This window comes from Myxocyprinus asiaticus, chromosome 6 (genome assembly GCF_019703515.2).
Source record: "Myxocyprinus asiaticus isolate MX2 ecotype Aquarium Trade chromosome 6, UBuf_Myxa_2, whole genome shotgun sequence".
Lineage (NCBI taxonomy): Eukaryota > Metazoa > Chordata > Actinopteri > Cypriniformes > Catostomidae > Myxocyprinus > Myxocyprinus asiaticus.
Window position 1 is genome coordinate 22067676 of NC_059349.1, and position 27932 is coordinate 22095607.

Sequence of the window (27932 nt, forward strand, 5' to 3'; positions counted from 1 at the left end):
AACACTTCAGAGAAAATCCACTGCAATGTATTTTCAATTCCATTTTTCATCTCGTCCATTGAACATTTAAAGCTATTAGGACCTGTACTTAAAATTCAACATGATACAGTGTTCACCATAAAAAACCCATTTTACTTCCATAATCTGACATATTTCTAAAAGAAACACTCCAAAGAGTGTCTTCATCTCATTTTCCAGTAAAAATATTTTAACATCCTTTAAACAAGATACATTTACATGATAAGCACAACTGATATTATTACGGCTTGTTTTCAGAGAATGTGTCTTGAAAATAAGTGTATTTTTGTTTTGTTTTGCGTCTGGCAGATTTGTATTTGTTTATTTATTCTTTACTTGTTTATGCTTAAATAAGTAAAAAAAAATGTTTTAATATTACCAAGAAAACAAGAAGAAAAATAATAATTAAGAATATACTGTGTATAATTATACATATAATTATAATTATAAAAAAATAAAAAATTATAATGTATTTTTTATGGTGAACAAGAAACACAAAAAAAAGTAGGTCAGGGCTGTATCCTTTAGGCTTTGGGAATTGACTAGATCATGAAAGTGATCTTTATATGACAGGTGGTTGGAGGGGAAGGACTAAAAAATAACAGTGCTTGTTGACGACGGGTCAATTTTGATTTCATGTTGACTTTAATGCACAAAGGCCCCAAATTATTTGGAAATAAATATTCTTAAGCAACATAACCTCTTGCACATACCTTTTGGGTAAAAAAGAAAGGTATTAGCATACATTTTTTTAATGTTTCACCATATCTAGTGAGATTTTGCAGTTTCACCTTTTTTCTCACGCCCATTTCAGAGCACCAAAAGTGCACATGGAGCTCACGTGATGTATTGTGCTGTCCAATAGAACAATGCTAACCTATATCCCATAAATTGGCTCTCTCTTGGTGGTTATTTCTTTCTTTTCTTTAATGAACACAAAAGCAGTGCCTGAAATAAGTAGGGTTTGGTTTGAAAGAGCAGCCTGTGTGGCAGAACTGACCTGCACACACAATTCAGGAGCTTCAAATTTCTGAGATGATAAATAACCTAGAGTGTAAACTTGCAGTATGAGCTTTGCAGGGGAATGCAGTATAGGTCTAGCCTGCTTTTGGATCAGAGATTCACTTTGACATATTTATTGTCCATTGCAGCTCTGATGTGGTGCTCTCTGGGCCTGTAAATGATGTACTGCATCACAAACAGCTACAGTTGAGCAACTCAAAGGATATATATGTCATAGAGACTTGTAAATGTCTCTATTCGGTTTTCTTTATTAAAAATATTTATACTGTGGTGCAGATTAAAGTCAAATATTGTGTTGTTTTTAGTTTCAGTGCTAGCAAGGCAGTACTGTATTAAAATTCTTCAAACATACTGGTTAGCAGTTTGTTTAAAGGGATAGTTCACCCAAAAATGAAAATTCTTTCATCATTTACTCATCCTCATCCCAGATGTGTGTGACTTTCTTTCTTCTGCAGAACACAAACAAAGATTTTTAGAAGAATATCTCAGCTCTGTAAGTCCATATAATGCACGTGAATGGTGACCAGAACTCCAAAAGCTCCAAAAAGGATATAAAGTCAGCATAAAAGTAATCCAGAAAACTTCAGTTGTTTAATCAATGTCTTCTGAAGCGATCCAATCGGTTTTGGGTGAGAAAAGACCCAAATGTAACTCCTTTTTTAATTTTAATGAGTTATATTTTGGTCTGTTCTCTCCCAAACCCAACTAGATCGCTTCAGAAGACATGTATTAAACCACTGGAGTCTTATGGATTACTTTTATGCTGACTTTATCTGCTTTTTGGAGCTTTTGGAGTTCTGGTCACTATTCACTTGCATTGTATGGACCTACAGAGCTGAAATATTCTTCTAAAATCTTTGTTTTCTGACAAAACGTTTGTGTTCTGCAGAAGAAAGGAAGTCATACACATCTAAGATGGCATGAGGATGAGTAATGATGAGAGAATTTAAATTTTTGGGTGAACTAACCCTTTAAGTCCCTAACCTTAAGTATTAAACATGCATTAATGCAGCTTAAACCACTTAACATGCAGACTCCATTCAAACTCATTTTAGGGCTGGGTATTGGTACAGATATCCGAAATTGATTCCGATTCACAAGCTCTCGATTTGATTCAGATTTTGATTCGATTTTATTTGGGTATATTTCAGTTAGAATGTCCATTTAGCTTACATATGAAAACAAAATCTCATGCTTTAAATTATACAGGGAACATTCTAACTTGGGACATTATGAAAATATTAATTAAAAAAAATAACAGCAGGACCCACACTATGCAGTTCAATTGCTATTTATTTAAGAGATACTGTATAATAATCAACACAACCAAAACTGAAGTAAACTTTAAAGGTTTATTTTTTTATATTATTTCAGCCTTAGGTGTGCTATCTATTTTGATTGTTGTTAATTTAATACTTTTTTTAGGAATTTAACATTAAATTCCTATTAATATTCCTAATTATATTAAAATCTCCCATTGATAGTGATATTTTGATGTAAATTATAAAAAGTTCAGCATTCAAAGTGTAACAAGCAGTGAATATGTCATCATATTTGCATACTGAGTTGTGATTTGTCTTCTTTCTTTAATCTGTTTGCATAATAAATAGTGATTGGCCTTGTTTTCCTTCCATATAGCCATTTATAGCCGCCTTTCTAATGCACAGTGACTGTGCTGATTCTTTTGCACAGCCAACAGAAAACAAGATGTGCACTGAGTGTCATGACAATTCAGCTGATGCAGAATTTCATTTAAAAAGAATCAAAGCCTAAAACCTAAACTCGCCTAAACACTATTCTTTTGCTGTCTTGCAAACACTGCTATATCTTTCAGGAATTTCTAGTTTACGAAATTGTCTGCCTTCTTAATGAATTTCAGTCTGTACTAATTATGTCCGTCATGAATCAGTCTGTGAATGTTGATTTCAATAAACAACAGTTGACTATGCTGTCTCTCATTGTTTTGATGGTTACATTCAGATGGTTCATATGTATTTGATGACTCAGAGTGAGGTGTTCCTGGCATCATATGATAATGTACTGGCAGCGTTTGCTTTCTGATGTAGGAAATTGAGAGATTGCCAGTTTTATAAACACTCTGGGCTGTATTTCCAGTAGACTTATAGTACAAACAGCTGCCATATCCTGGCACAAACACTTGCAGGCACACACAGTTTTAGATGCCACTTTGACAGATTTTGAAGCACAGCTCTCATGAGGGAATATGGGATTGATTTATTCTTACTCATTTAAACCTCTCTCTCTCCCTCTCTCTCTCTCACTCACAGGGTCCAGGTGGTCTGAAGGGAGGCGAGGGTCCGCAGGGTCCACCAGGCCCAATTGTAAGTACCTGTGTTACCATGGAAACTCTGTTACTGCAAACGGTCTATCTATTTCTGAAGTGATATCAGGCTAATTCTCGACTGGACGCAGTCAGCAGGTGGTGAATTAATGACTGTAATATTGGCGCTGAGAGCCCAGTTTGGTGTGTGTGATCTTATCCAATGCCATCTGATCATGCTGAATGAGTCAGACCTTATCAGTGTGTATGTCACCACATCAGTTATTATATTTTAATCATACTTGTAATGTGCTTAGAAACTCAGGTATAGACTTAGACCTCTAGTAAAAATGCTTCATTTAATTAAAAAATAAATAAAATCATTACAAATTATATTGTCAGCATAACAATTTAAGTGATTAGTTGAATTGAAAAATCAAAATTTCTTTGTATTTGGTTGGTCCTCTTTTGCTCTAATGACAGCATGCACTCGAGGTGACATGGACTCGACAAGTTTTTCGAAACCTTATGAACCATGTTATCCCACCAATGATTCAAGAATGTTCCAAAGAGCATCTTGTGTGCTTCAATTAGAAGCTTTTTGACAAAGGAGTTAACATGCTCAGTGTCACCAATTTGCTTATTTGATTAGTTACCTAAAATAGTCCAGAATCTTAAATATGTTTTATTTATTTAACACCATAATATTTCTTTGTTTTAAAGGGATAGTTTACCCCAAACTGAAAATTCTGTCATCATTTACCCCCATGTTGTTTCAAACCTGTATGAGTTTCTTCAGTGGAACACAAAAGGAGATGTTAGGAAGAATGTTAGAGACTGACAGCCTCAGTCACCTTTCACTTCAACTGGATGAAAGAGGACCATCAACATTCTTCATAGCATGCTCTCTTTAAAGTAACTGCTCTCAGTTCTTATAGTGCAGTGAAGGCACAGCAGTACATCTTAAAACCATCAAAGCTTCAGCTGTGCACTATGTGAATCCCCTTTAAATTGGAGGAAGATTGGTTCAGGGATTCATTGTCTCTCTTGTATAAAAGGCATCTGTACAGCCTGGCAAGAAAAATCTCTTAAATCAGAAGGATTTGGAGTCAGTGGCCCACCCTCACCAATCAGCGATCTTATCTCTGCCTAAATAGACCTCCTGCCATGTGCCTAAATTGACTCACTGGAAGCAGATTGTGACTGAGAAGTTTCTAACAAACTCAAGTCAGTTTGTGCTGTGTATTTTCCAAGTTTGTCTGCCATTTGTTTGTAGGGTGGTGGATCAGATGAGGAGTGAGTCAGAGCTGTATGGTGTGTCAGTTTGATATTAGAATGCATTCTTTGGCATAGTCAGTGTGGATGGGAGCAAGATCGCCTGTGCTTATATCTGTGCTAGCATCAAAGTATTGATTTGTTGTGTCCCAAATGAAGCACTGTCTAGTGTATGAATTTTCAAAGTGTAGTATCGCCCCAAATGGAAACATTTCGGCTGATAAAAGTGACATTTCAAACGCATGCAGTGTGTTGCCACTATTTAGCATGTTAGCTAACCTCAGTCCAACACTTCTTTCTCAAATAGTGTACATATCCACACAGCGTGGGGGGATGGTAAAGCATTCAACTCACATTTGTACGGTACTGTCTTCACAGCATTTTCGCTAGTTGCCACATTTACCTGGCAAGGAACGTGAGCACTGAATACATGAAGTGACCAACATCCCACACTCCATTATTTTGGTTAAAGACATACATCATCTGGGAACTCCTAGTACTGTTCTTTTCATTGAATTTTCATTGTGAACACACTACTCACACTACTTTCACAATACAATGGCATATAATTATGCAGAAGCATATCTCCCAGTGGCCAGAGAACAGATAGTCCTACCCTAAAGTCACACTATTTGTTGAGCCAATGTTGCAGTGTTGGGCTGGTCAGGATGCTCAAACAAACATAGCAATGTTTTAATAGTGACACAGAGCCGCAGTGGCCCTCAAGGGCTCACTTTAGCTGCACAATTAATTGGAAAAATTATACAAATAATACAGTCATGATCCAATTAACTAATCGTAAAAAGTGTCAGCTACAACATTCCATCTAGGTCTGTTCCGGTTTTGTCACAGTTTTTTTATTTACAAACGCAGATGTCTCGACATGCATTTTTGAAAATTCAAATTTTTTCTTTTCTTTACACGATGTTTAAAATGTGCTGGTCCTGCGCGAGACGCCGAAGAAACAGTGAGACACAGAACAGGCGGACGCAAAAACAGACGCGCAAAAAACAAGTTCAGTGTGAACGCGCCCTAACCTGTCAGTTCGCGCATGTCTGTGAGTGAGAGTGCGTGCGTGAAACGATATCAGTAGCCCTGTTTATTTTTCATAATTATAAACCTGAACCCAAAGTCCTACATGAAAAACTGACCCGTCTCTTGTCCAGTCGGGCCTAGGTCGTGTTGCAGACCTCTAGTGTATACTGTCAAGTCTTAAAGGAGAGACAGCACCAAAACCATGCATTTTTGACAGAGGGTCAGAATGAGGGTGGAAAATGGTCATGTTTTACAAATAATGTACTTTTTTTTTTTTTGGTGGGGGCAGAAAACCTCAAGGAACATATTAAAAAATGTAATGAGGCATGTTATGACCCCTTTAAATAAATACAGTTCTCAGCTTGTTTTGGATGTGTAGCCTAAATAAAAAATATGGGAGTTGCCCTACACTATTAGAAATGTTATGTACTCAAAATTAATAATTTAGAATACAATATGAAGGGAAATAATCATCCATTATGATTTTTGTCATAATTATTTATTTAGTAGTACATACTTATAGTAGACTCTGCATATTATGATGGGATAGGAGAAAGTATTTAAGTGGCAAAATTACCTTTAAGTTTTAAATGTTAGGCTAATCGTTTCTTTTATTTTGCGCATGTAGATACAGTGATACTTATTGCTTTATAATATGAATTCACATACTCGATGGTACCCACCAGAAAAAAGTGTCTGGTTCTCTGCATTTCGTGTCTTGATAATTTAGACTAAACCATGTTGCACATTTCCTCCTGTGTAAGATCTATATGTTGAAAGCATTAGTACTACCTTGACCCTCACTATGTTTGAAAGCATTATCACTGATGGCTAATGCACCAGGAGGTTGTGTGTTTGTGTATGTATGTGCATGCATGTGAAAGCAACTGGGTGTCCTCAAGTAAACAGTGAATAAAGGTTTCTATCTGAGAGCTTATAGATGCACTAATGGACTATTTCTGAAAAAGACATGCTCCATGATGGTTCTGAACCAGAGAGCTGATCCTCAGAGAAACTTTTGTGTGTCATTATGACCTGCTGATACTTCCTGCCAGAAAGAAATGTATTTACCGTGCTAATGTGCTTTCATGTTGTTCAGTGCGGCATAAAGATCTATACAGGTGCACGTCTCTCAGCACCCATCAGCCGAAACAAACCAAATCAAAATGTCAACACAGTGCTGGATCATGGTCCCATGAGGCCCCAAGGCACACGTCTCTGGAAGCCTCCCTGCCAACTCCACTGCTTGTGGCAGACCCCTTATCCATAAGCAATGAGGACTATTTGGCTTGTTTTTTATTATGGTAACTTTAGACGACTAAAAATAATAGCTCAGGGCTTTAGTGATTAACTCACAACTTATGAGCTAAGTGCCCCAGTGACCCTAGTGGTCATCTCGCACTAGATGCACCAAGGGCCCTGGTGTTTAGGTTTCTTTGGCAATCTTGGGCCCCTGGTAGTCTGAGGCCACATTTTATATATATATATATATATATATATATATAATTTATTTATTTATTTATTTATTTGATAAATCTTAAATAGTATAATGAACTTAATTGGGTTCCAGTTGGATTTGATTTGAAGTTTGTGAATCACAGGGGTCACCAGGAGAGAGAGGAGCAGCTGGACCAGGAGGACCCATTGGTGTAACGGGACGCAATGGCCCTCAGGGACCCCCGGGACCTGCTGGAGAAAAGGGTGGTCCGGTGAGTAAGCAATGTTTGAAAACAAATATGCTGGTGTTTGCTTGTTATACCATTGACTAAGTACGAAAAAGAAGTTGAATTCAGGTAAGTTTGGCTATTTTTGTCACTGAGATGATTGCCAAAACATGAACTATTCCTTTAAAGCATTTTCCATAGTATATACATTCAGAGATGTTTCTTTAACAGCTATTTCTTTTATATGCCATTAATGTTCAATATTTTTTCTTTAATTTGTCCAGGGTGAGAAAGGACCTGCTGGTCCTGCCGGTCGTGATGGCATCCAAGGTCCAGTTGGTCTCCCGGGCCCAGCCGGACCTCAGGGTCCACCTGGAGAGGATGGTGACAAGGTATAACACTTAATTCCAAACTCCAAAGAATCACCTTTTGACCCATAGGCCAGAAACATACTTTTAGTAGTATGCAGACACGAATGCTTGGCCAGTGAATTGCAAGCATGCTGTCCCATTTACATACTTTAGTGCGTGCTTGCATGGCTGTGGCGGTAACAAACTAGATAGAGTTACCTTCAAATATCTGTGCCATTAAACTGGATGTGTTATTATTCAGGAAGCTAGCTATAAACATGTTTACATGGTCTAAATTTATGCCCTACAAAGCCAAAATACAGTAACTATGCCAACACTAAAACTAAAATCTCACTCCATTTTCTCTGAATCTGAGTAAAGTTTGGCCCAACCCAACTGTAACAGGACAAATCATATTCTAAGAGATCTGATTTGGTCGTGACTCAGTTTTGACAAAATGTGTAGTTACTGCGTTTTACCATTGCAGGGCAGTAAAGCACCCTTTGTGGCAATGCTGTGAATGCAGTATGTACTAGTGTAGCATTATGAATTGCACTCTACACATTTTGGATTGCAACAACGAATGAAATGTAACTTACATGTGTTCCCATATTTGCTAACTGCAAAAAAAAAAAAAAATAGTATTTTTGTCTTGTTTTCTAGTAAAAAATTATTACAAAAATTCTTAAAACAAGATCAGTTTACTTGACAAGCAAAATGAGATAAGATAGTTTGTCTTGTTTTCAGAACAATCTGGTTTATGCTTTAAAGAAGAAAAAACTATTTCCCAGTGGGTAAGAAATATAAACTTAATTCAAAGGGAACTTAATATATTATGCCATTTTGTTTGTCAAGTAAATATATCTTGTTTTAAGGATATTTAAGATATTTTTACTGGAAAACAAGACAAAAGTACTAGTTAAGAAAATGATTTTTTGCGCCTAGTACAGTATGTTTCAGGTCTAAAAATTCCTTCTCATCACATTTCTGTACACCAATAGTGATTCTGAGGGCAGAGTTTTGCCTTATCCATCACTAATACCAAACTTTACACATAAATTCATTACCACAGCAAGATGTTGAAAATCAAGGCGAATACACACACATGCACATACAAGTAAACAAACATGCTTTGGAAGCTTGAGGCAAAATAAACTATATGGTCAGTAATGTATTCCAGAATGTATTAGCTCCCTGTGTAATGTAGAACGGTACTCTTTTAGATCCTTATCACGTCCCAAGCCACATTATTCTTTTTAGCTGTAGTGCCAGTGGTGTCGGAGGGGCCAAGTAATCAATTAATTGCAAACACACCCCAAGGTCTTTGTTCTACTGTTAAATCAAAATCTCAGGAGTAATGTTTACTGTGCCGTTGAGGCTAAAGTGACCTTGAGATATTTTTGATGATCGAGCACGATTTTGAAAATCAGTTCTTTAAATGATCTTTCATTTGTTAAAGGGAGAGGTTGGTGAGCCCGGTCAAAAGGGAGGCAAAGGTGGTAAGGGCGAACAGGTAAGTTACTTCTATGCACAATTTATGCAAAACATTCAAATTCCAATTGACCTAAAACCAAAACTTTGAACAATACACCTTAAACTTGTACAAATGTGTTGCATTTACACCATTTAAACCAAGTATGGAAATGCAATTGACTTGTGTAGGAAACTTTGATGCAATATGTAACCCTATAAAGCATACATGTTGTACATTACCAAATGCTACCATAGGCACCTAAAACTATCATGTGACTTTTTGTGTGTGGAGTTAAAGCTACTTTAGAGTCAGTCCTTAACGTTGCCCTATTTGTCTGTTGCTATAGGGTCCCCCAGGTCCAGGAGGTCCTCAGGGTGTCGTTGGAGCTCCAGGTCCTGCTGTGAGTACTGGGTTTCCAACCTTCTATTTCTGCATCACACGATAAGACCCAGACGTTCCTCTCTTTTCTCAGTTCCTCTGTAGATTCCTATGAGGCATCACTGTCATACAGTTACAGTGGCCCAAAAAGTGTTTGGATACTTAGGCCACCCTTAAGTCCGGTTCATAATTCTGCATTGAAATTACGGCGTGGGCTTCGCGTAGTCACCTTTGTTCTTTTTTTTTTTTTTTGATGAATTCTACAGCTACTCAAGTCACTTATTTTGCCCGTCCAACTGAACTAAAATGATTTCATTTACAAATAACTGTTAAATGATTGCTATATCCTTATATGTTTAAATAACTTCCCCAGTTCAAAGTACTTTGTTATTTTTCTCGTCTCTAAATGGGACTGCTACTTCCAATGGGTCTTCCGTTCTCACGAAATACAGTATCAGACGCCATTACTCCATTAAACATGCAGAGCAGTCTGCTAGGTATGAGGGAGAGATGAGTCGCTTAACTCAGAAAACGTCTGTCCATGCATGATTCATTACTGTAGGGTATAACTGCAGCAATAACTCAAACTGTTAACTGACCGCTATTCACTGGCGTGCTCCGCCTCTGCGTAATTGTTGTGAAATGTAGGGTGACCAAACGTCGTCTTTTTCACAGACATGTCCTCTTTTTCGGACCTGAAAAAAGCATCTGGCTGGGATGTGCTTTTTACAGTTAGGACTATTATACATTCTGTGTATTTCGGACTGCGCATCAGTTTTCACATGTTTACATGTCCTTTATACTGGCATTGGAATTCTCTCTCTCTCTCTCTCTCTCTCTTTTTCACATGCTCTCTCGCTCTATGTGCACGCAGTGCGAATGATTAAACAAAACACCTGCTTACTCAGACTCATGCTTACTACGTATTGTTATATTTTACTGAAAATGTTGACTGTATCAAGACAACAAATATACTGCATATCAGGGAAATTTTAACTAATATGACGGATAAAAATAGACCATGATTGAAATGATACAACTCAGTCTGTCAGATATTTGTAAAGCTGGCACTTGCATGTCAGTGACAAAAAAGTCCGAAAACATCATGAAAAAGAACAAGTCAGGCCATTTGAGGGGAGAAACAAACCCTTAGTCTCTATTTACATACCATCCATACTATTATCTGACAAGCACAAAACATGTCAGCCATTTTTTAAAAAAAAACAATGTGATCTTCAGGGAAGTTCACCTGGGCACAGCAGGAGGATTAAAGAGTTTTAGAGGCTATCAAACAAAATTGTATTATGTGCACTTGAGGTAAATGAGACTTAAATGTGGTTAGATTTATATATATATATATATGCATATACCTCCTGGCTTGTGACCCCCAGGTAATTTGAGTTTTAGACCCCTGGCTTAAAATTTAGTTCTGTGAAAAGGTGTAGCTCATTTGTTTGCAGATGCCTCTTGGTTTGATATTTTGTTATCTAATGTAATGAAATTCATACAACCTATGGTTAATGATCTGGACTGGCAACCAAAAGGATGTACTGTAGGTTTGAATCCTGCAAAGAGTGTCTTGAATCTTCACCACATGAGAGACACTTAACTCCAGGTTGCTTCAGAGGTCTGGCCCAAGGGCGTAGATTTTAGGAGTGTTGCAGCGAGAAGCATTTACATGTATCCATTGATCATCGTATAAATATTGTGGGGTTGTACTTGCTTGTTTTGATTATTGAGGTTGTACACCCCATTATAGTTAGGGTAATCTACGTTACTATGTTAAATGACTACTTACTTTTGCTCAGTTTTGTCAGTGTCAAGCCACCTTCTGTGTTGAAAAAGCAGTAGTGTGAGCAAGTAGTCAGAGCCAGGTGGCACACAGTTGAATATTTAAAGTGTATGACTCAAGCTGAACACTCCCAGCTGGGCCCCTCTGTTTTCTTGATGCATCTTCCTCATTAGCTCTCTAAAGGCTGATAATTACACCTATTCTTTGCAGCTATGTGAATAAAATTCTTGGAGACTATTCAGCTTTTGTACTTAGGGACTGAATCTCAAAAATCTTGGGAGCATTTGAGGTTCAATACAAGTTAAGCTCATTCTAGAGCATTTGTGGCGTAATATATTTTTGACTTGCACCTCCTTTTCTTTAAAAAAGTTAAAATCTGCAGTGCAGTGAGGCACTTACAATGGAAGTAAATGGGGCCAATCAGTAAACATTTAAATACTCAGTTTCAAAATGATATCCACAAGACATAAACTATATGTGTGTAAACATGATTTTAGTGTAAAAAAATCACTTACTAACCTTTTCTATGTAAAGTTATAGCCAATTTTACAACTTTGTTGCCATGATGATATAATGTTAACAAATCCTAAAATGACTGTAAAAATTATGATTTTAACAACTTTACAGCTCAAATAATACATGAGTTTCAACAAAGGAGTTAATGTAAGTGCTTTTATAAAATTATAAGCTTCACATTTCTGCCTTTCCACCCTCCAAAAATTGGCCCCATTCACTTCCATTGTAAGTGTCTCACTGTAACTGTGCTTTTTTTTTTTAAGAAAAGGAGGGAGGAGTCAAAATAATTTTTTGTGGTAATCAACATTATGCTACAAATGCTTTCGATTGAGCTTAACTGGTATTGATGCCAGAATATACCTTTAATCTCTGAGATGGCTCAAGTTTGTTAGTAATTTCACATAGGTTTGTTTAGTTCTGTTTAGTTTTGTCAAGTTGTGTTAAATTGAGTTAAAGTTTCAGTTAATTTTTAGTTTAATTTATATTTCATTTAGTTTTGATTAAAAAAAATGTTTTCATTTAGTTTCATTTGGTTTTGTTTGGTTTAGTTTTGTTTAGTTATTATTTTGGTTTTGTTTAGTTTTAGTTTTGTTTACATAAATCACTTAAAAGTTTGCAATATTTGACCAATATTTGACTAAACAAGATTATTATGCTCAAATGGTGTTCCCCACTAAGGAAATACTGTACATTTACTTTTGAAAGATATGTTTAAATGTACCCTTAAATGAGATTAAGGGTGCTTTCATTCGGGGTCGAATGACGTCAAAGTTTGGTTCGTTTGGATAATATGAACGCTGTTTTCCAAACAGGGGTGTGCACCCGGGTCCACTTGAAAAGGTGGTTTGGGTTATGGTTCATGTGAACTCCAGTATGGTTCGCTGCTGGTATGAACACAATTGTACCAAATCGCGGAAGTGAACCACTTGTGATGGTGTATAATTTGCATCTTTGTAGGCTCCCGATCACAATTATTATGGTATAATGCATTACTCATACCTGCTTGTGTCCAAATACACTGCCTTCAGAGAGCAGCTCACATTCTTCACATCTCTTCCAACGCATCCACGGGCTCGTGGCAGACAAACGGTAATATTAATTACATCATTGCACATTCAATGCATCCGCGGGAGACAAACACAAGTGTTGTTCTGTGCATGGCAAGTTTTCATAGTAAATTCAAAGAGACAAACCTTAATACTTCACTTAACACAGTGACGTCTTCTCGAGTTGTTACCTAGATACAGTGGTAAACAGCTGCCGCTTGTACTCACGTTGATGACGTAATCTGACCGCGATTCGGACCCAAAAAATATGATGTGAACAGAGACCAGCGGGGGCAGGGGGAGGAGGGAGGAAACGAACTCGGGTTCGGTCCAAGCAATCGAACCCTAAGGGTGCTTTCACACTGGAAGTTTAGTTCGAAACACAGCACGGTTCACATGAAAAATTGGTAATGTGAAAGCTGTCATGCGGACCGGGGAGCGCACCGCGGTACCGAACCCGAGACTACCTGTAGGAGGTGGCCTGAGTTCGGTTGCAATGGAACTGTAGCGTGATTCACGTGAATGTGAAAGCAACTCGGACTCGTGTGCCCACTCGTTCAGGAAGTAAAGTAACCTGCGTATGTGTTTTTCATTCCTGAAAGTCCCAAAAAGGTAATGACACCACAATGACATACAAGTACAATCAACACTATAAATACTGTCTGTCTGTCTATCTATCTATCTTTTTATCTATCTGTATATCTATCTATCTTATAAATACTATATATAAATACTATTATAGTTTATATGTATAGGGTATAATAAGAGATGACAGTGGCAATAACTTCACCTTGGACACGAGCGTGAGTAAGCGTGCAGTGTAAACAAAGATGCAAGTTAAAACAAACGCTGTTTGCGAGCAGCAGCAAGCCGCCTTCCCCTGGACATCTGATGAGTTACGCCATGAAGCGCACATATATGCAGTTGTTGTTCACTCTGCTGTGCATAATGGCACCAAAATAACAAAAAAACAAGAAGTATGATGAGTCGCGTTGTGTTCTCCATACGTGTTTGTGATGACGTAAGATGAACGCAAATGGACCAGGGTTCGATAGAATCAAGCGAGTGTGAAACCAGACCAACGCTGCGGGGGGCACCGGGAACAATCACACTCGGAATCAGACCGCAGCAAACATGCCCAGTGTGAAATCGCCCTAAAACCCTAGTCGTATCAGCACCCTAGAAAAAGTTGTTTTATTCTACATGGGTAAGGTCGCCCTCTCATAGAAGTCACCAAACTCAACCAACCAAAAATCTCTAATACAAACAGCCCAATCATAAGTTCTGCACTGACCTACCATTCAGATGTTACATGATCTAAAGATATGCAATCCCTGCAGTCAGTGCTATTACATTACATCTCTCTAATGTATCTTCATTTAGTGACTGTTTAAACTGTAAAAATGTCTGTTTGCCAGCAGCTCACCCCCTTCCACTGACCCTATAGAGTAGACAGCCTCAGAAATAAGATTATCCCCCCCACACACATGCGCACACACACACACACAGATCCCTCCTCTGGGCGTTCCACTGAATGGCACATCTTTTCAAGTTCTCAGCCCCTTATGCACCCTGCTCAGCTTTTGATGTCTCATAGGGGCAGATCTCATTCTCATGCTTGTCTACACTGTTCAGTAATGTATGAGAGACATTCTGGGGTCAGCGTCCCTGGGTTCTGAGTTTATTTTAAATATACAGTACACAGAGTACTGTACTTCACATCTTGTCCATCATTTTCAAACTTGCCTCACTCTGTTTGTATCAGTGTTAGATGTTGACTGTCAGTGTGTGTGGGTTATGTTATTTTTGTCTTATTGTTGTGTCTTGGATAGGGGAGTGATGGAGAGCCTGGACCCAGAGGTCAGCAGGGTATGTTTGGGCAGAAGGGAGATGAAGGGCCCCGTGGTTTTCCAGGTCTTCCAGGTCCCATCGGACTGCAGGTACAGTAATCACCTCTACACAGCCACAGCAATCTCAGTTACACCTGGTATTAACAACATCGGTTTTGGGTGGTCCAATCACAAGTAAAAGTGCCAAATACAGGTGTAAATATGGTCCAAAATGTTTTGTGAAGCAAACCACGTTTTGAGGTAAATGAAAACACACGTGACCACATAATGGATCAGTTGCATGCATTTTATTTAATTCATACAATTCAATATTAAATAACATATAAGAGTGTGAGGCAGGAAAATTGAGCAAGGGAAGCAATATCCAGCTTTAAAGTCTGGGTTCAGTTATGTCGCAATAAATGTGTCTGTTTGATTCCGTCACTTTTAGTTTACTTGATGTTTTAAGGGGATAATGAGGGAATTAATTTCCAATGAGGACCAAGGACCAACTCAACACAGCAATATCACAAAGTCATACAAAGAGCAACTGACTAGTAATCAAATGTAATAGGAATAGTGATTCATCCAAACTGCTAATTGTTTTTGCTCAGCATCTCTTTATTAAATGGCTTAGTGCCTCTCACCAATCCTCTTTGATAATGATTTTTGATGCAAAGACATTAGCCATCTTAATTGGTTTTCTCTCAAGTTTTGAATAACATGCTAATGGATTGAGATTGAGCTTTATCAGAATGGTGACATTTCATTATCCTTTCAAAACAAGTTCTTATTAACTGTCTGAACTTTGGAGACAGTAGGAAACATTTTCCCCTCAAACTAACTGAAATATCAGTTCTGTCCCTTTATAATAATAAAATGTATAATTAACAATCCAACAATTAAGTGGTAAGATATGCATAATCTGGTACCAAAGAGCATGCCTGCCAAAACAATGACCCACAATAGCCTTCTAGTTAGAGATGTTCTAATAAAAGATGTTGACAATAAGCAATGGAGATTCATCTGTCAGGATTGTTGGGTTACGATAATGATCCAAAAAATGCTCAAACCTCTTAAGTCATACACAATTACATGGTTTGCAAAGTGTTATCTCTTTTTGTGTTACACATTTTCAAAGCAGCATTGGGGTCACGCTCACATTCACTGGCAAATGTGATAATTACCATGAGGTTCTTTTCAATGCTAATTAACAAAAAGTGCTATGATAAATTGTGTTTGCTCATCTGCTCAGAGCTACAAATGTTTAATATTCATGTTTATGGGGTGGAGCCCAAGTGAAATAAAAATCCCCAATTGTATCTCTTTAATGTCTCAATGGTTTCTGCTAGACAACAATGAGATACAAGAAGAGCAAGTCCTCCTGCTTCTCAGATTTGTCTCCTTAGAAAAAAAAACTCTTGTAATATAGCATGCATCTCCTCTAGAGTTTTCAGATCTTAACAGTATCACAGACTGTCCTTACATTTTTCAAAATACCAAGTCTGCAATCAGAAGTCATACATTTTTCCATCAAATTCTTTCATGATCAAATTATCTGAGTTTTGCAATCCACATTAATTGTATAGCTCCACACTCTTACCATATGTCAACAATTGCCTCATGTATTTCTATTTTTATTTCTCCTAAGGAATTTGTCTGTGACAAAGTTGATACTTATAACTGAGAACTTCATTAGGTCTTGTGGCTATCAAAAAGAACTCTGAGCAATGTATTTTTTCTATGGGAGGACACCATTATGCCAGATTAATATGTAATATTTCTTTCTTTTAGGGTTTGCCAGGACCACCAGGTGAGAAAGGAGAAAATGGAGATGTTGGCCCAATGGTGAGTTTATAGTTTCTGTTTTCCATTAATTGGTCTTTACTTCATACTAAACAAAACAATACTATATTTTTCTTACATATATTTGGCTAGTTGGAGCATAATGTGTTCATGGCCTGTTTTTTATTAACATTAAGATTTTAGGTTCAAATTAATTGCATTTTTGAAAGTACAAACTTTCCATGGGGTCTCTTAATGAACCACAGGGCATGTCAACTTTACAAAAGTATTTTATTTCAACTACCCTATACTTTGACATATTTAAAGTACAGGCTAATAAGAGTAATGTGTTCATGAATCAAAGTTTACTGGTCATCAGTGTTGGGTAAATTACTAAAAAATAGTAATCCCCTACAAATTACTTATTATGTATCGGATAGTAATCAGATTACTTTACTAATTACATCATTGGAAAATTAATCAGATTACTAATTACTTTTACGTTTTTTTCACAATGACTCGTTAAGGGGCCATAATTCATGTATTCTACATGTATAATATATTAGAAATACGTAAGCATAACCCTATAATGTACTTAAAAGTAATTAAATTAATTGAAAGTCAGTAACTGTAATCTGATTACAAGAATTTAAAATGTAATGCATCGCACTACTTTTTTGACTTAAAAGTGATTAGATTACAGTAACTAATTACTTTGTTATTGGAATACAACCAACACTACTGGTCATGCTGTATGTTTGACGTGTTGTCTTTGTTTTTGTATTATTTTGCGAGACCCAGATTCTCTGTCATCACCTTCAATTCAGACTGCAAACTCACAACTCAGGCAAAATATGATTTCCACTTTTTCTCTTATAGGGTCCACCTGGTCCTCCTGGTCCCAGAGGTCCTCAAGGTCCTAGTGGGGCAGATGTGAGTTTAATTGTAACACATTTCTCAGACATAGAAACTTTTCCAAGTAAATCAGAGAGATATGAAGCTGCAATGTTGTTATCTGATTGACAGGGGGCTCCAGGCCCTCCCGGTGGTATCGGTCCAATGGGTGGAAATGGTGAAAAGGTGAGAAGTCTTTTCTGGCAATATTAACTCAACAAATCAACACAAATTTAAGTCAGTTCAAATTTTCAATATAGATACGTAGTATTATGCTGATGATCAGGTAGAACTGAACATTCATATTTTCTTATCTCCATGGTAACAGCATTAATCTGATGTATTCCTTAGGGTGAAACTGGTGAGGCGGGTAACCCAGGACCACCAGGAGAGCCTGGTCAAGGAGTAAGTATGTATTTGTGTGTCGGGGTCATTAAGTGGATATGACTGACATCTAACTGAGCCTAATCTAATGATATTCAGGGAACATAACAACATGAACGCTTCTGTTTTTCACATAATAATAATGAATCTTGTGATATTATTAGCACAGACAGGTTACGGTTGCTACAGTCCTTGGCAGTGAATTATTTTTATTCTAGTCTGCTTTGCATGGACAAGTGTATATTTTTCTCTAGCTTATAGAATATGCTGACAGGAACATCACTTATATTCCAGATGGTTGCTGTTATCATCATCCTTTTTCACTCAGGGACATTATTCTGCCCACCGCCTGCTGCACAGACCAGTTTATGTGAAATCAACATCTAAAATGCTGATGTTTGTCTGATGCATTTTCACACTAAAGAGGACAGTCTATCATGCTGTAGCTTTCTGCTTACACTTACACCTTACGTTTATTGTTCTTTTATCATTGGCAGCAGGTCTTTTTTGCATTAAGCTTCAGTAAGTTTCTTAAATGATGGATTTTCGCAAAGAAGCACTCTGTGATTGTTAAACAATTACTATTAGTAGTGTTTGCCTTATATATATAGCTCCTGTTACTTTTGAATGAACTAGCTACTAGCTTTGTCCTATCACTATTGCTCATGCTTAGGAATAAAACAATAATTATAAATATTAAATATAGGCACGGGGCCTAGGTAGCTCAACGAGTACTGACGCTGACTACCACCCCTGGAGTTGCGAGTTTGAATCCAGGGTGTGCTGAGTGACTCCAGCCAAGTCTCCTAAGCAACCAAATTGACCCGGTTGCTAGGGAGGGTAGAGTTACATGGGGTAACCTCCTCGTGGTCGCGATTAGTGGTTCTCTCTCTCAGTGAGGCTCGTGGTAAGTTGTGCATGGATTGCGGAGAATAGCATGAGCCTCCACATGCTGTGAGTCTCTGCGGTGTCATGCACAGCGAGCTACATGATATGATGTGCGGATTGACTATCTCAGAAGTGGAGGCAACTGAGACTTGTCATCCACCACCCGAATTGTGGTGAGTAACTGCGCCACCACGAGGACCTAGTAAGTAGTGGGAATTGGGCATGCCAAACTAGGGAGAAAAAGGGATAAAAAAATAAAAAAAACATAGGCACATAACTTTTGCCACACCATTTGTGCCAGTGACATGAATGATACCTCAAATTGTGTGTCTTGTTGTGGAGAGGTTTGCTATTACTTTTCAACACAAAGGGTTTTCAAACTTTTTAATGCTAAGGACTTCCAAATATGATCATTCCCTTGCAAGGGATCCTCTTCCTAAAATATAAAGGCAGATATACATGTTCATGTATAAAAATGTATTTAAACAAGAAGAAAGAAAGTCATACACATCTGGGATGGCATGAGGGTGAGTAAATGATGAGAGAATTTTCATTCTTGGGTGAACTATTCCTTTAACATTCAAAAGAGGACAATGTCTTGTAAACAGTGAGTGTCAGTGAGGCTTCATGCTCACTTATTTCAGGCCCATTGTTTGTCTATTGAGAGGATACAACCTTCACTTTTCTCTTTTTGCCTGTCAAACATGTTATAGTTAATTTACCACTTGGGCTTGATAAAAGCAGAGTATCAGCTTTGAATTCCACAGTTATTTTTTAGCTTAATAATAGAGGAAGGAAAGGAGGATGTTAATACTTGTTGTATTCTTTTTCAGGGACCCAAAGGTGAGGTTGGAGAGAAAGGAGAAGCCGGCCCTCCTGGAACTGCAGGACCTGCTGGTGCAAGAGGACCTCCTGGAGATGACGGCCCCAAAGGAAACCCAGTGAGTCAGACTATGATGACCCATATGGCCCATGAACTGCTTGTAAAGTTGCAATAATACTGTATAATGACTGCACTGATCCAATTGTTTTTAAATATTTTTTCTCATTTAGGGTCCTATTGGCTTTCCTGGTGATCCAGGTCCCCCTGGTGAGCCAGGTGTTGGTGTAAGTTAAATATTGAGATATTCAGACACAAGAGTTTATTCTGTGACTCAAAACTAACAATAAACTGTGATATAAAAGTGTGAAATAAAAAATACTTTCATTAGGGGCTGCAACAGCAAATGGATCAAATTGGAAATAATTAATTATGGTCGACTTTTCATTATTGATTATTGATTAGACATGTCTTTATGCTGCACACGTATTACCATCATCAGTCACAACATTTTACCATAGTAAAATAAAATAAAAAAAGCAGTATAATTAAAAAAGCAAATGTTTATGTTATTTATTAATTAAACATTAATCAGTGTCAGCCTATACATATTTGGAGTAATAATGCTGTCTAAAAGGTTCAGAGATTGAATAATTTGTATGTGCATACAAATGATTTGGAACTTACATGAAATGGAGAACAAAAAAGTGTAATGTTGTGATGTAATATCCTTTTTCGCACAGGGACTAGATGGCCTTCCCGGAGACAAGGGAGATGATGGAGAGGCCGGTCAGCCTGTGAGTGATAATCACTGTGGATCATATGCTATGTTCAAGGCATAATTAAACTTTCTCAACATGCTAGTTAATCTTTTGAATTTTTACATCACAGGGTCCACCTGGTCCATCTGGTGAAGCCGGTCCTCCAGGACCCCCTGGAAAGCGAGTGAGTACTTTAACTTGTGAACCAGCGTGTTCAGTTGGTTTTATTAGTGGTGTTTGCTGAGGCAAGCATCACTTTTAGTATTGCATATATTTAGTGTCATGGGATTTGAACAAACACTCAACCCCAAGTATTAACTTATCCTGCACATGTGTGCTATGGAGCTGGGGTGGAGGTGGGTTAGTCTCGCAGTGCGCTGCAGTGAAATCAGCTTAATTGCAAAACCGATCCATTTAAATATTAGACAAAGAGAGTGACACAAGTTGATTGGCTAACCGATTACATGTCAAAGGACAATCAGCTTATGCCTTTCGAGCTGGTTGACTTCATATGTCACATGTGAGCAAGACGATTGGCTAATAGATAACAAGTCAAATAATTTAGAGTAAATCACATAGAGTTGCATGGCTGAACTTTGGTAATTTAAAATGAACTATCAATGAACAATACTTTTACAGCAGTTATTTATCTTGGTTAATGTTAATTTCAATATAAACTTATACATTTTTTTAATGAAAAGTTATGTAAATTATATGTGAACAGTAGCTGCATCCAGAACTAACATGTTCATAAATTAACATTAAATAACATTAATTGATGCTGTTAAAATATTGTTCATTGTTACTTCATGATACCTAATGCATTTACTAATGTAAACAAACAAAACCTTATTATAAAGTGTTACTGTAAAATGCTATGTTAGTTTGTATTGCTGTTTTGTTGGAAAAACATTTTCTATACGTTTATGAGTCTCCCTTGTTAAAAGTACATTTTATGGGGAACAAACCTATTTTTAACAGATCTGAGCCACACAAACAATACATCTTTAAAAGCAGAGCACAGTCAGGATAGTCTTTTATTGGTCTTAGTTTACCTCTGCAAATTTTTCCCAAGTGAGTAAAGAACTGACAAGAATTCATGTGAAAATGGTCTCCTCATATCTGTTTGCATTGCTCAAGAGTAGTTCAGCTGTAGCTGACATTTAGACAGTTCTATAATAGAATATTGACCAAAGTTGCTTGAATGACAGCACTGTGATTGCCAAAAGGAAATGAAGTTGTCATTGTCAACTCTGGTGCCATCCTCAAGGCTTGGCTCAGAATAGATGAATCTCTTAGCTGTAATGCAAACTGCATTTAAGCACCGCAGTAAACATTTACAGTTTTTGGAAGATCCCTTTGAAAAGCACCAAAAAACTTAAAACTTTAAAAAGAATTTGGTTTAAATGGTGTTCTGTAGTGAGGTTTATTGCCATACTGTATACTGAGACAAACGGGGATGTATGGACAATGTATGGACATGTTATGCTTTTAGTCTGAATATTGAATTCTCCTGTATCAGCAGAGCCATGAGCTAATAGCTATAAAAATTCATTACAGGGCTTTCCATTTTTACCCACCTTGCTTGCAACTTTAAATGGGTCTGCGCTTGAAGCTGATTCATTCACCAGACCTAAGCTTTCTCTGTGTCCTGAATTTAAATGTGCACACCCATATTGATTACGTGCTTTAGGGAAAATTTTTTGGCTGATCTGTTTTTGTGCCCACGCTGCAATAAAAAAATATCTGCATTAAGTCTTTCACTAGTTGAGCACAGATTTATCTAAATAATCAATCATATTAATAGCATTCACAAATGTGGGGATGGTAATGCTTAGTGTCTGTATGCCTGCCCACAACATTACCCTGCTTAAAAGACCAGGCAAGACTAGCATGAATTTCCTGTGACCAGCAATGTTAGTCTTTTCAACAGGGTAGCCATTACTATTACTAATATGTAGAACAGGGTTATACTGGGACTGTAATTTCTGTGGCAGCAATGTCACCGGAACTGAAAAGCAATAATAATGTTTGCTTTCAAACAGGTTTCCCTTTAATTGGACAAACAGATAATCCCACTCCAATCTCATGCCATTTGTTGAGCCAATGTTGCTATTTTGGACTGGTCTGGAATGGGATGCTCAAACAAACAGAGCAATGTTTTGACACAGGATTTACACTTTTTTCAGGGAAATCAGCCTAGAAATTGTTTACATATAGATGATTCTACATGTTAAGCTGGGATAGGAAGTGTTTTAACATCAAAACAATTACACACTTAAGCTGTAATATGAAATAAATCATATCATCCTTATTTTGAGGTTCTGAGTTTGAGTTTTGTTTTTCTTTCCTCAAGGGTCCTGCTGGCCCAGCTGGAACAGAAGGCAGGCAAGGAGAGAAGGGTGCAAAGGTGAGACAATTTTCTCACTTTATTATCCCATTGAGCTCTTGATGTGTTATCTGAGCGTGATTTTGTCTGATGAATCCAATCTCTCTCAACACTGAGTGTTCCTGACTTAAAAAGCTATTTTAAAATCCTTATTTAAACATTTTAGCACCAGAAAGCCTAATTGGATGCCAAGACAATTTAAGCCTGCCTGTAGTACAGATTCAATCACAAGAAGTGACAGGAAATCTTTTTTTGTTTGTTTGTTTTTTCTAAGAGCTCTTCAGAATGAGTCATCACTACTATGAGTAAACACTACTGAGATAGTCATCTCATTAAAGGAATATTCCGGGTTCAATAAAAGTTTTGCTCAAACAACAGCTTTTGTTGAATAATGTTGATTACCACAAAAAATAATTGTAATAGTCTGTCCTTATAGTCAGTTATAGTTATAGTTATAGTGAGGCACTTTTTTGGAGGGTTTAAAGGCAAAAATGTGAAGCTTATATTTTTATTAAAGGGCTTACAGTAATTCTTCTGTTAAAAAAACTCATGTATAATTTGAACTGTAACTTTGTTTAAATCATCATTTTTACAGTCATTTTAGTTTGTTTTACAGTACATCATCATGGCAACGAAGTTGTACAACAGGCTTTAACTTTAAGGTTTTAGTAAGCGATTTTATCGCACTAAAATCATGTTAAAATGCAAACTGTTTACATCTTAGGGCTATACTTTTGAAACAGTGAGTATTTTAACATTTATGGATTGGCTCCATTCACTTCCATTGTAAGTGCCTCACTGTAACTCAGATTCTTTGCTTTTATATATTTTTTTTAAGAAAAAGGGGCAAGACAAAAATACAATTTTGTTGTAATCAATATTATGCCACAAATGCTGTCAATTTACCTTAACTTGTATTGAATCTGGAATATTTCTTGAAGTGTTAGCAATGTTTACATAAACATGATCACAGTTGCTCTTTTATACAGTGAAAAAATTGCATTCAAGAGTTCTGTTTAATATGTTGGGTGGTCGACTAATCGACTAGTCGTCCAACAACTGAATAGTCGATTAGTGGGGTCGACTACTAACATTAATATTTTTAGTGGTGGTGGTTTTAATGGGAGACGCATTTTTCAAATGAATTAAGTGGCACAACTTCTTAGAGAACGTTTTTGCATGATGATAACTTGCTGTGCTAACAGTGAATAAAAGTCAGCAGGGGAAAGCCCTCTGCAAGATGTTTCGTCTCTTTAATGCTTTAGGTTTAGTCTTTTTATGTGGTGTTGTTCCAGCAATCAAAGCGCTGCATAAACAATACATTTCAAGATGATCACTGTCGGACGTTAAATCCTCTGCTCTGAGTAATGTTCCCATATTTGTGAGTTGCTTTGGAGAGATTAAAGTCTTTTGCTGATTCTGTAGGACACTGCTTAAATAAATAGTTGCAGTAAAAAGGTTTAAACTGCTTGATGTTGTGAACTAGATATGTACCCTTAATATTATATTGCAGTTCTACACTTTTGAATGTGCAGCAAGGATCGCCTGAAGCACTCCGGTTACATTGCAGCGTGTCATTCTGCATTCAGGATGTGCATAAGTGGTTTCGTGCTGCTCTGTATTGGAGGCTTTCTTATTTCTTACTTTTCTTACTTTGATAGTTTTGTGCAATATGATGTTATAGTTATTTAGCCTATTTATTTGTTGAATATCCATTTGTTACCATGTTGGACATAACGAAACCTTATTATGCATTATTATCATTATCACCGACTAGTTTTTCAGTAGTTATATTCTACTGACTATTCGATCAAACAACCGACCAATAAGTCGATTATGAAAACTGGTAGTTTTGCACATCCCTATATACATGGGTTAAATTGGAGTCCCCACTCTAACGCTTCTATTAGGGTTCCGCCAAACATATAATGATCGGCTGACTGTACATTGTCCCTTACTTATATTGTTGTCATGCAGGGAGAGGCTGGTGCTGAGGGACCGGTGGGCAAGACTGGGCCTGTGGGCCCCCAGGGGCCTCCTGGAAAGTCTGGAACTGATGGGTTACGTGGAATCCCTGGGCCAGTGGTATGGCTTTTGGAATCTCTGATTTTGTCCAAATTGTCAGTGTAATTATTTTATGTGAGCAAAACGGTACACAGAAATATTTTAATTTTAATGATAAGGTTTGTCAAGAGGAATTGCTCTTTACTTTATATGTTTTAGTATTTGTACCTTGTAATAATCTTTTCATATGTAGGTGTCTATAACTGTAATATGCTAATTCTTACTGTCTGTTCATTCAGGGTGAGCAGGGACTACCTGGAGCTGCAGGCCAAGACGGTCCTCCTGGACCACTGGTAAGAAGATATGCTCAAGCAGTATTATGTTGTTCACCTGCTGGGAAAACAGCTTAAACAACTGGTTAAGCTGGTATGTTTTGATGGATTTGGAGGGCTTTTGGGACTTGTTCACTGGTCAGGCTGAGAGACCAGCTAAACAGCAGCTTGGCCAGGCTGCAGTTAAGACAACCTTAGGCTGGTTTAAAGGTACTGTAAGTGATTTTAACCGTTCTAGAATTTCTGCAAGCTGAGCCGTTGGATTAGCCACGCCACCTCTTTCCAAAACCCGCATTCCAAAGATTCCAAATAAGCTTTATTAAGACTGACATCGAGCAGAGCGGTTGTCAAAAACAACAGCAGCAAAATAGTGCCCTCAGCTGACAACTGTTATGAGCAACATGGCATAAAAATGGCATTAAACCTCAATAATTCGCTGCAACTACAATACTATGTGAAGGCGCAAAATGATTGACAGGCAGAAAGCGCCAGAGACCATGGCCTGCTGTCACATTTTTGTTTGCTGTTTACAGAGTCTAGTGCTGTCACAGAAACCTGTAAGATATCTCATGACACTTATTTCATTAATATCTTTTAGGGAGCAGGAACATTTTTTGCATACCTTTCCATGAAAAAAAAAATCACGTGCAACACCTTAAAGCTCTCTTTTTTCCAGCAGAGTTACTGTATTTCATTTGTCTAATTATGATTTAGGATTTAACTGTGACAATCTTCATGTGTTTTGTTAATGTTTAGGGTCCTCCTGGTCTCCCTGGCTTGAAAGGTGACCCTGGTACTAAGGGTGAGAAGGTACTGTATGTTTAACTAGTATTCATAGCAACCTGTCTTTTCATTTTACAAGGTGTATAAGATCTATGAGAAGTATTAGTGCTGTAGTTGTTCGATTTTGATGTTTGCAGTCTTCAGGTTCTTATTTCCAGAAGTCAAGAATGAAGAAGAAAATTATTATTGAGTTTGAGTTTGTTTATTAATCAAAAAACAAGAAAGCAGTACAAAGTGCATAGAAGCAACATATGGGAATTTAAAGACATAAAAAATATATACATGTGTAGATTGATTGTTTCTGCAGAAGTAAAAATGAAGTGTTTAACTGAAAATTAAAGATGTGGCTCTCTGATAAGCTGGTCATGACTGGTCCTTAAAGGCACCATGAAATCTCTTGGTGTGTGCTGTTTTCCTTCATGTGTTGCCGTATTTCCTACTTAAACAGGTAGGGGTGAGACATATTGAAGGGCTCGCTTTTTTTAATAGCCAATAGCCTTTTATTTACCATGAGCATGATTTGTTACTTTCTTTCCTTTTCTGCATAATCATACAGATGATGACACCAGCGCTGCAAACTCTAAATAAGTGCCAAAAAAACTCTTTGTCAAATAACATCTGAACACAAGTTATTCAAAGTGTCAAGATGTACAAAGTGTTAGCAGTTATAATTAGAAAAAGTTATATACATCATGGAAGGTTTACTATAAGCTTATGCCAAGAACATCAATCTTACATAGTTTAGTCATAAACCTCTGCATCACAGTTCCAGATTTCTACAGTTAAAATCTTTTCCTTTGCTAATCTTATCCTATGCATACTGCAAAACTTTTATTTGCAATAATGCTGAGCTCAGTTATAAGTTTAGGAGAGCAACTGGCCTTACTGGCATCTCTTTTGTGCATAATGGCAAGCTATATACAAGCTCTTAGTTCTGTAGATTAAGTGTGGTGTCATATGAAGATTAAACTGTTACACTTCATGCAATGCATAATCAATACAGTATACCTCTGTAAATCTGTTTTATGAGAAGAAACCTGAAGAGATGCCAAAGTGTATTATGTATTAATATTGCGGAAGGCAACTAGCCTTGACTGTATATATCAGGTGTTGAAAGAAAACTTTAGCAATTAAGCAAATCTCAGTTTCTCTGAGCTTTAAATATGATTTATATTTAGACACTGAGTGTTGTGCTGTATTTTGCACACAATGAAATAGTTGTTTGCCATTGCAGCCATTGACGTAATGTATGCATTGATTTGTTACTGAACAGTGTGAATGGCTCCATTAAAAACTTTGTCAACAAATTTTGACTTAGTGTGAGATATAGGTTTTGGACTAAATTGTGTTTCAGTTTGTCTCATTTTAGTCTTTGGAATACTGTTAGTTTTGGTGTATTGTTAATAAAAACTTTTAATTAAAAAAAAAATTCTTTAAGGAATATTACTTAAAGGGGTCATGACATGAGGAATCAGATTCTCCTAAATTTTTTTGACATATAAGAGGTCACTGTTCTATAAAAACATACTGTAAGTTTCAGAACTCAAAACTTCCTCCTCACTGGAAGTGAGTATTTGTTGAATCTAAGCTGCCAAAATGATTCATTCTCTAATTCCTCCACATTGTGATGTCACACTGTGGTAGATATTTGCCTCCACAACAACATCAATGCCTACTTTACCTTAAATCCGTAGCCTGCCCAGCAACTGTGAGCAGTGAGATTGCAAGGAGAGAGGTCAGTCAAGAGCAAAGAGCCAATCATAACAGTGGGCATTTACTGTCAAGTCTTAAAGGAGAATCAGCACCAAAACCAAGTGTTTCTGACAGAGAGTCAAAATAAGGCTGGAAATGTTTTTTTTTTTTTTGTGCGCGTGTGTGCAAAAAAACTCATAAGTGAACATCAAGGAATGTATTAAAATAATTAAAAGGCACGCCATGACCCCTTTAACTTAATCTCTATCAACAGCATCTGTGGAAAGCTGTTGATTACCACAGAATAGAATTTCATCCCTCGGTTTGTGCAAATATACAAAAAAAGGTGTTGACAAGTATCCTTTTACAATGGAAGTCTATTGGGAAACAGTTGTACAGTATCACTTCCATTCTAAGTGAATTTATGTCAATATTTCAGCTTTTCTGTCAACATGTATTTTGTATTATTATTATATATTTATTTTTTAATATTCCTTTTAGAAAATTTTCTTTTACAAA

At 37.1% G+C, this 27932-nt stretch overlaps 1 protein-coding gene across 1 annotated transcript in view; it reads left to right on the forward strand.

The window, feature by feature from the left end:
• The window catches only part of LOC127441884 (collagen alpha-1(XI) chain-like), a 116417-nt gene that overhangs the window by 80419 nt on the left and 8066 nt on the right, over positions 1-27932 (forward strand). Inside the window, exons 41-58 of the mRNA XM_051699427.1 lie at positions 3330-3383; positions 7234-7341; positions 7581-7688; positions 9106-9159; positions 9467-9520; positions 14685-14792; positions 16476-16529; positions 17346-17399; positions 17493-17546; positions 17712-17765; positions 19466-19573; positions 19686-19739; positions 20196-20249; positions 20344-20397; positions 22570-22623; positions 24580-24687; positions 24906-24959; positions 25695-25748. Coding sequence (XP_051555387.1) covers positions 3330-3383; positions 7234-7341; positions 7581-7688; positions 9106-9159; positions 9467-9520; positions 14685-14792; positions 16476-16529; positions 17346-17399; positions 17493-17546; positions 17712-17765; positions 19466-19573; positions 19686-19739; positions 20196-20249; positions 20344-20397; positions 22570-22623; positions 24580-24687; positions 24906-24959; positions 25695-25748 — 1242 coding nt within the window. The remainder of the gene's footprint in view (positions 1-3329; positions 3384-7233; positions 7342-7580; positions 7689-9105; positions 9160-9466; positions 9521-14684; positions 14793-16475; positions 16530-17345; positions 17400-17492; positions 17547-17711; positions 17766-19465; positions 19574-19685; positions 19740-20195; positions 20250-20343; positions 20398-22569; positions 22624-24579; positions 24688-24905; positions 24960-25694; positions 25749-27932) is intronic.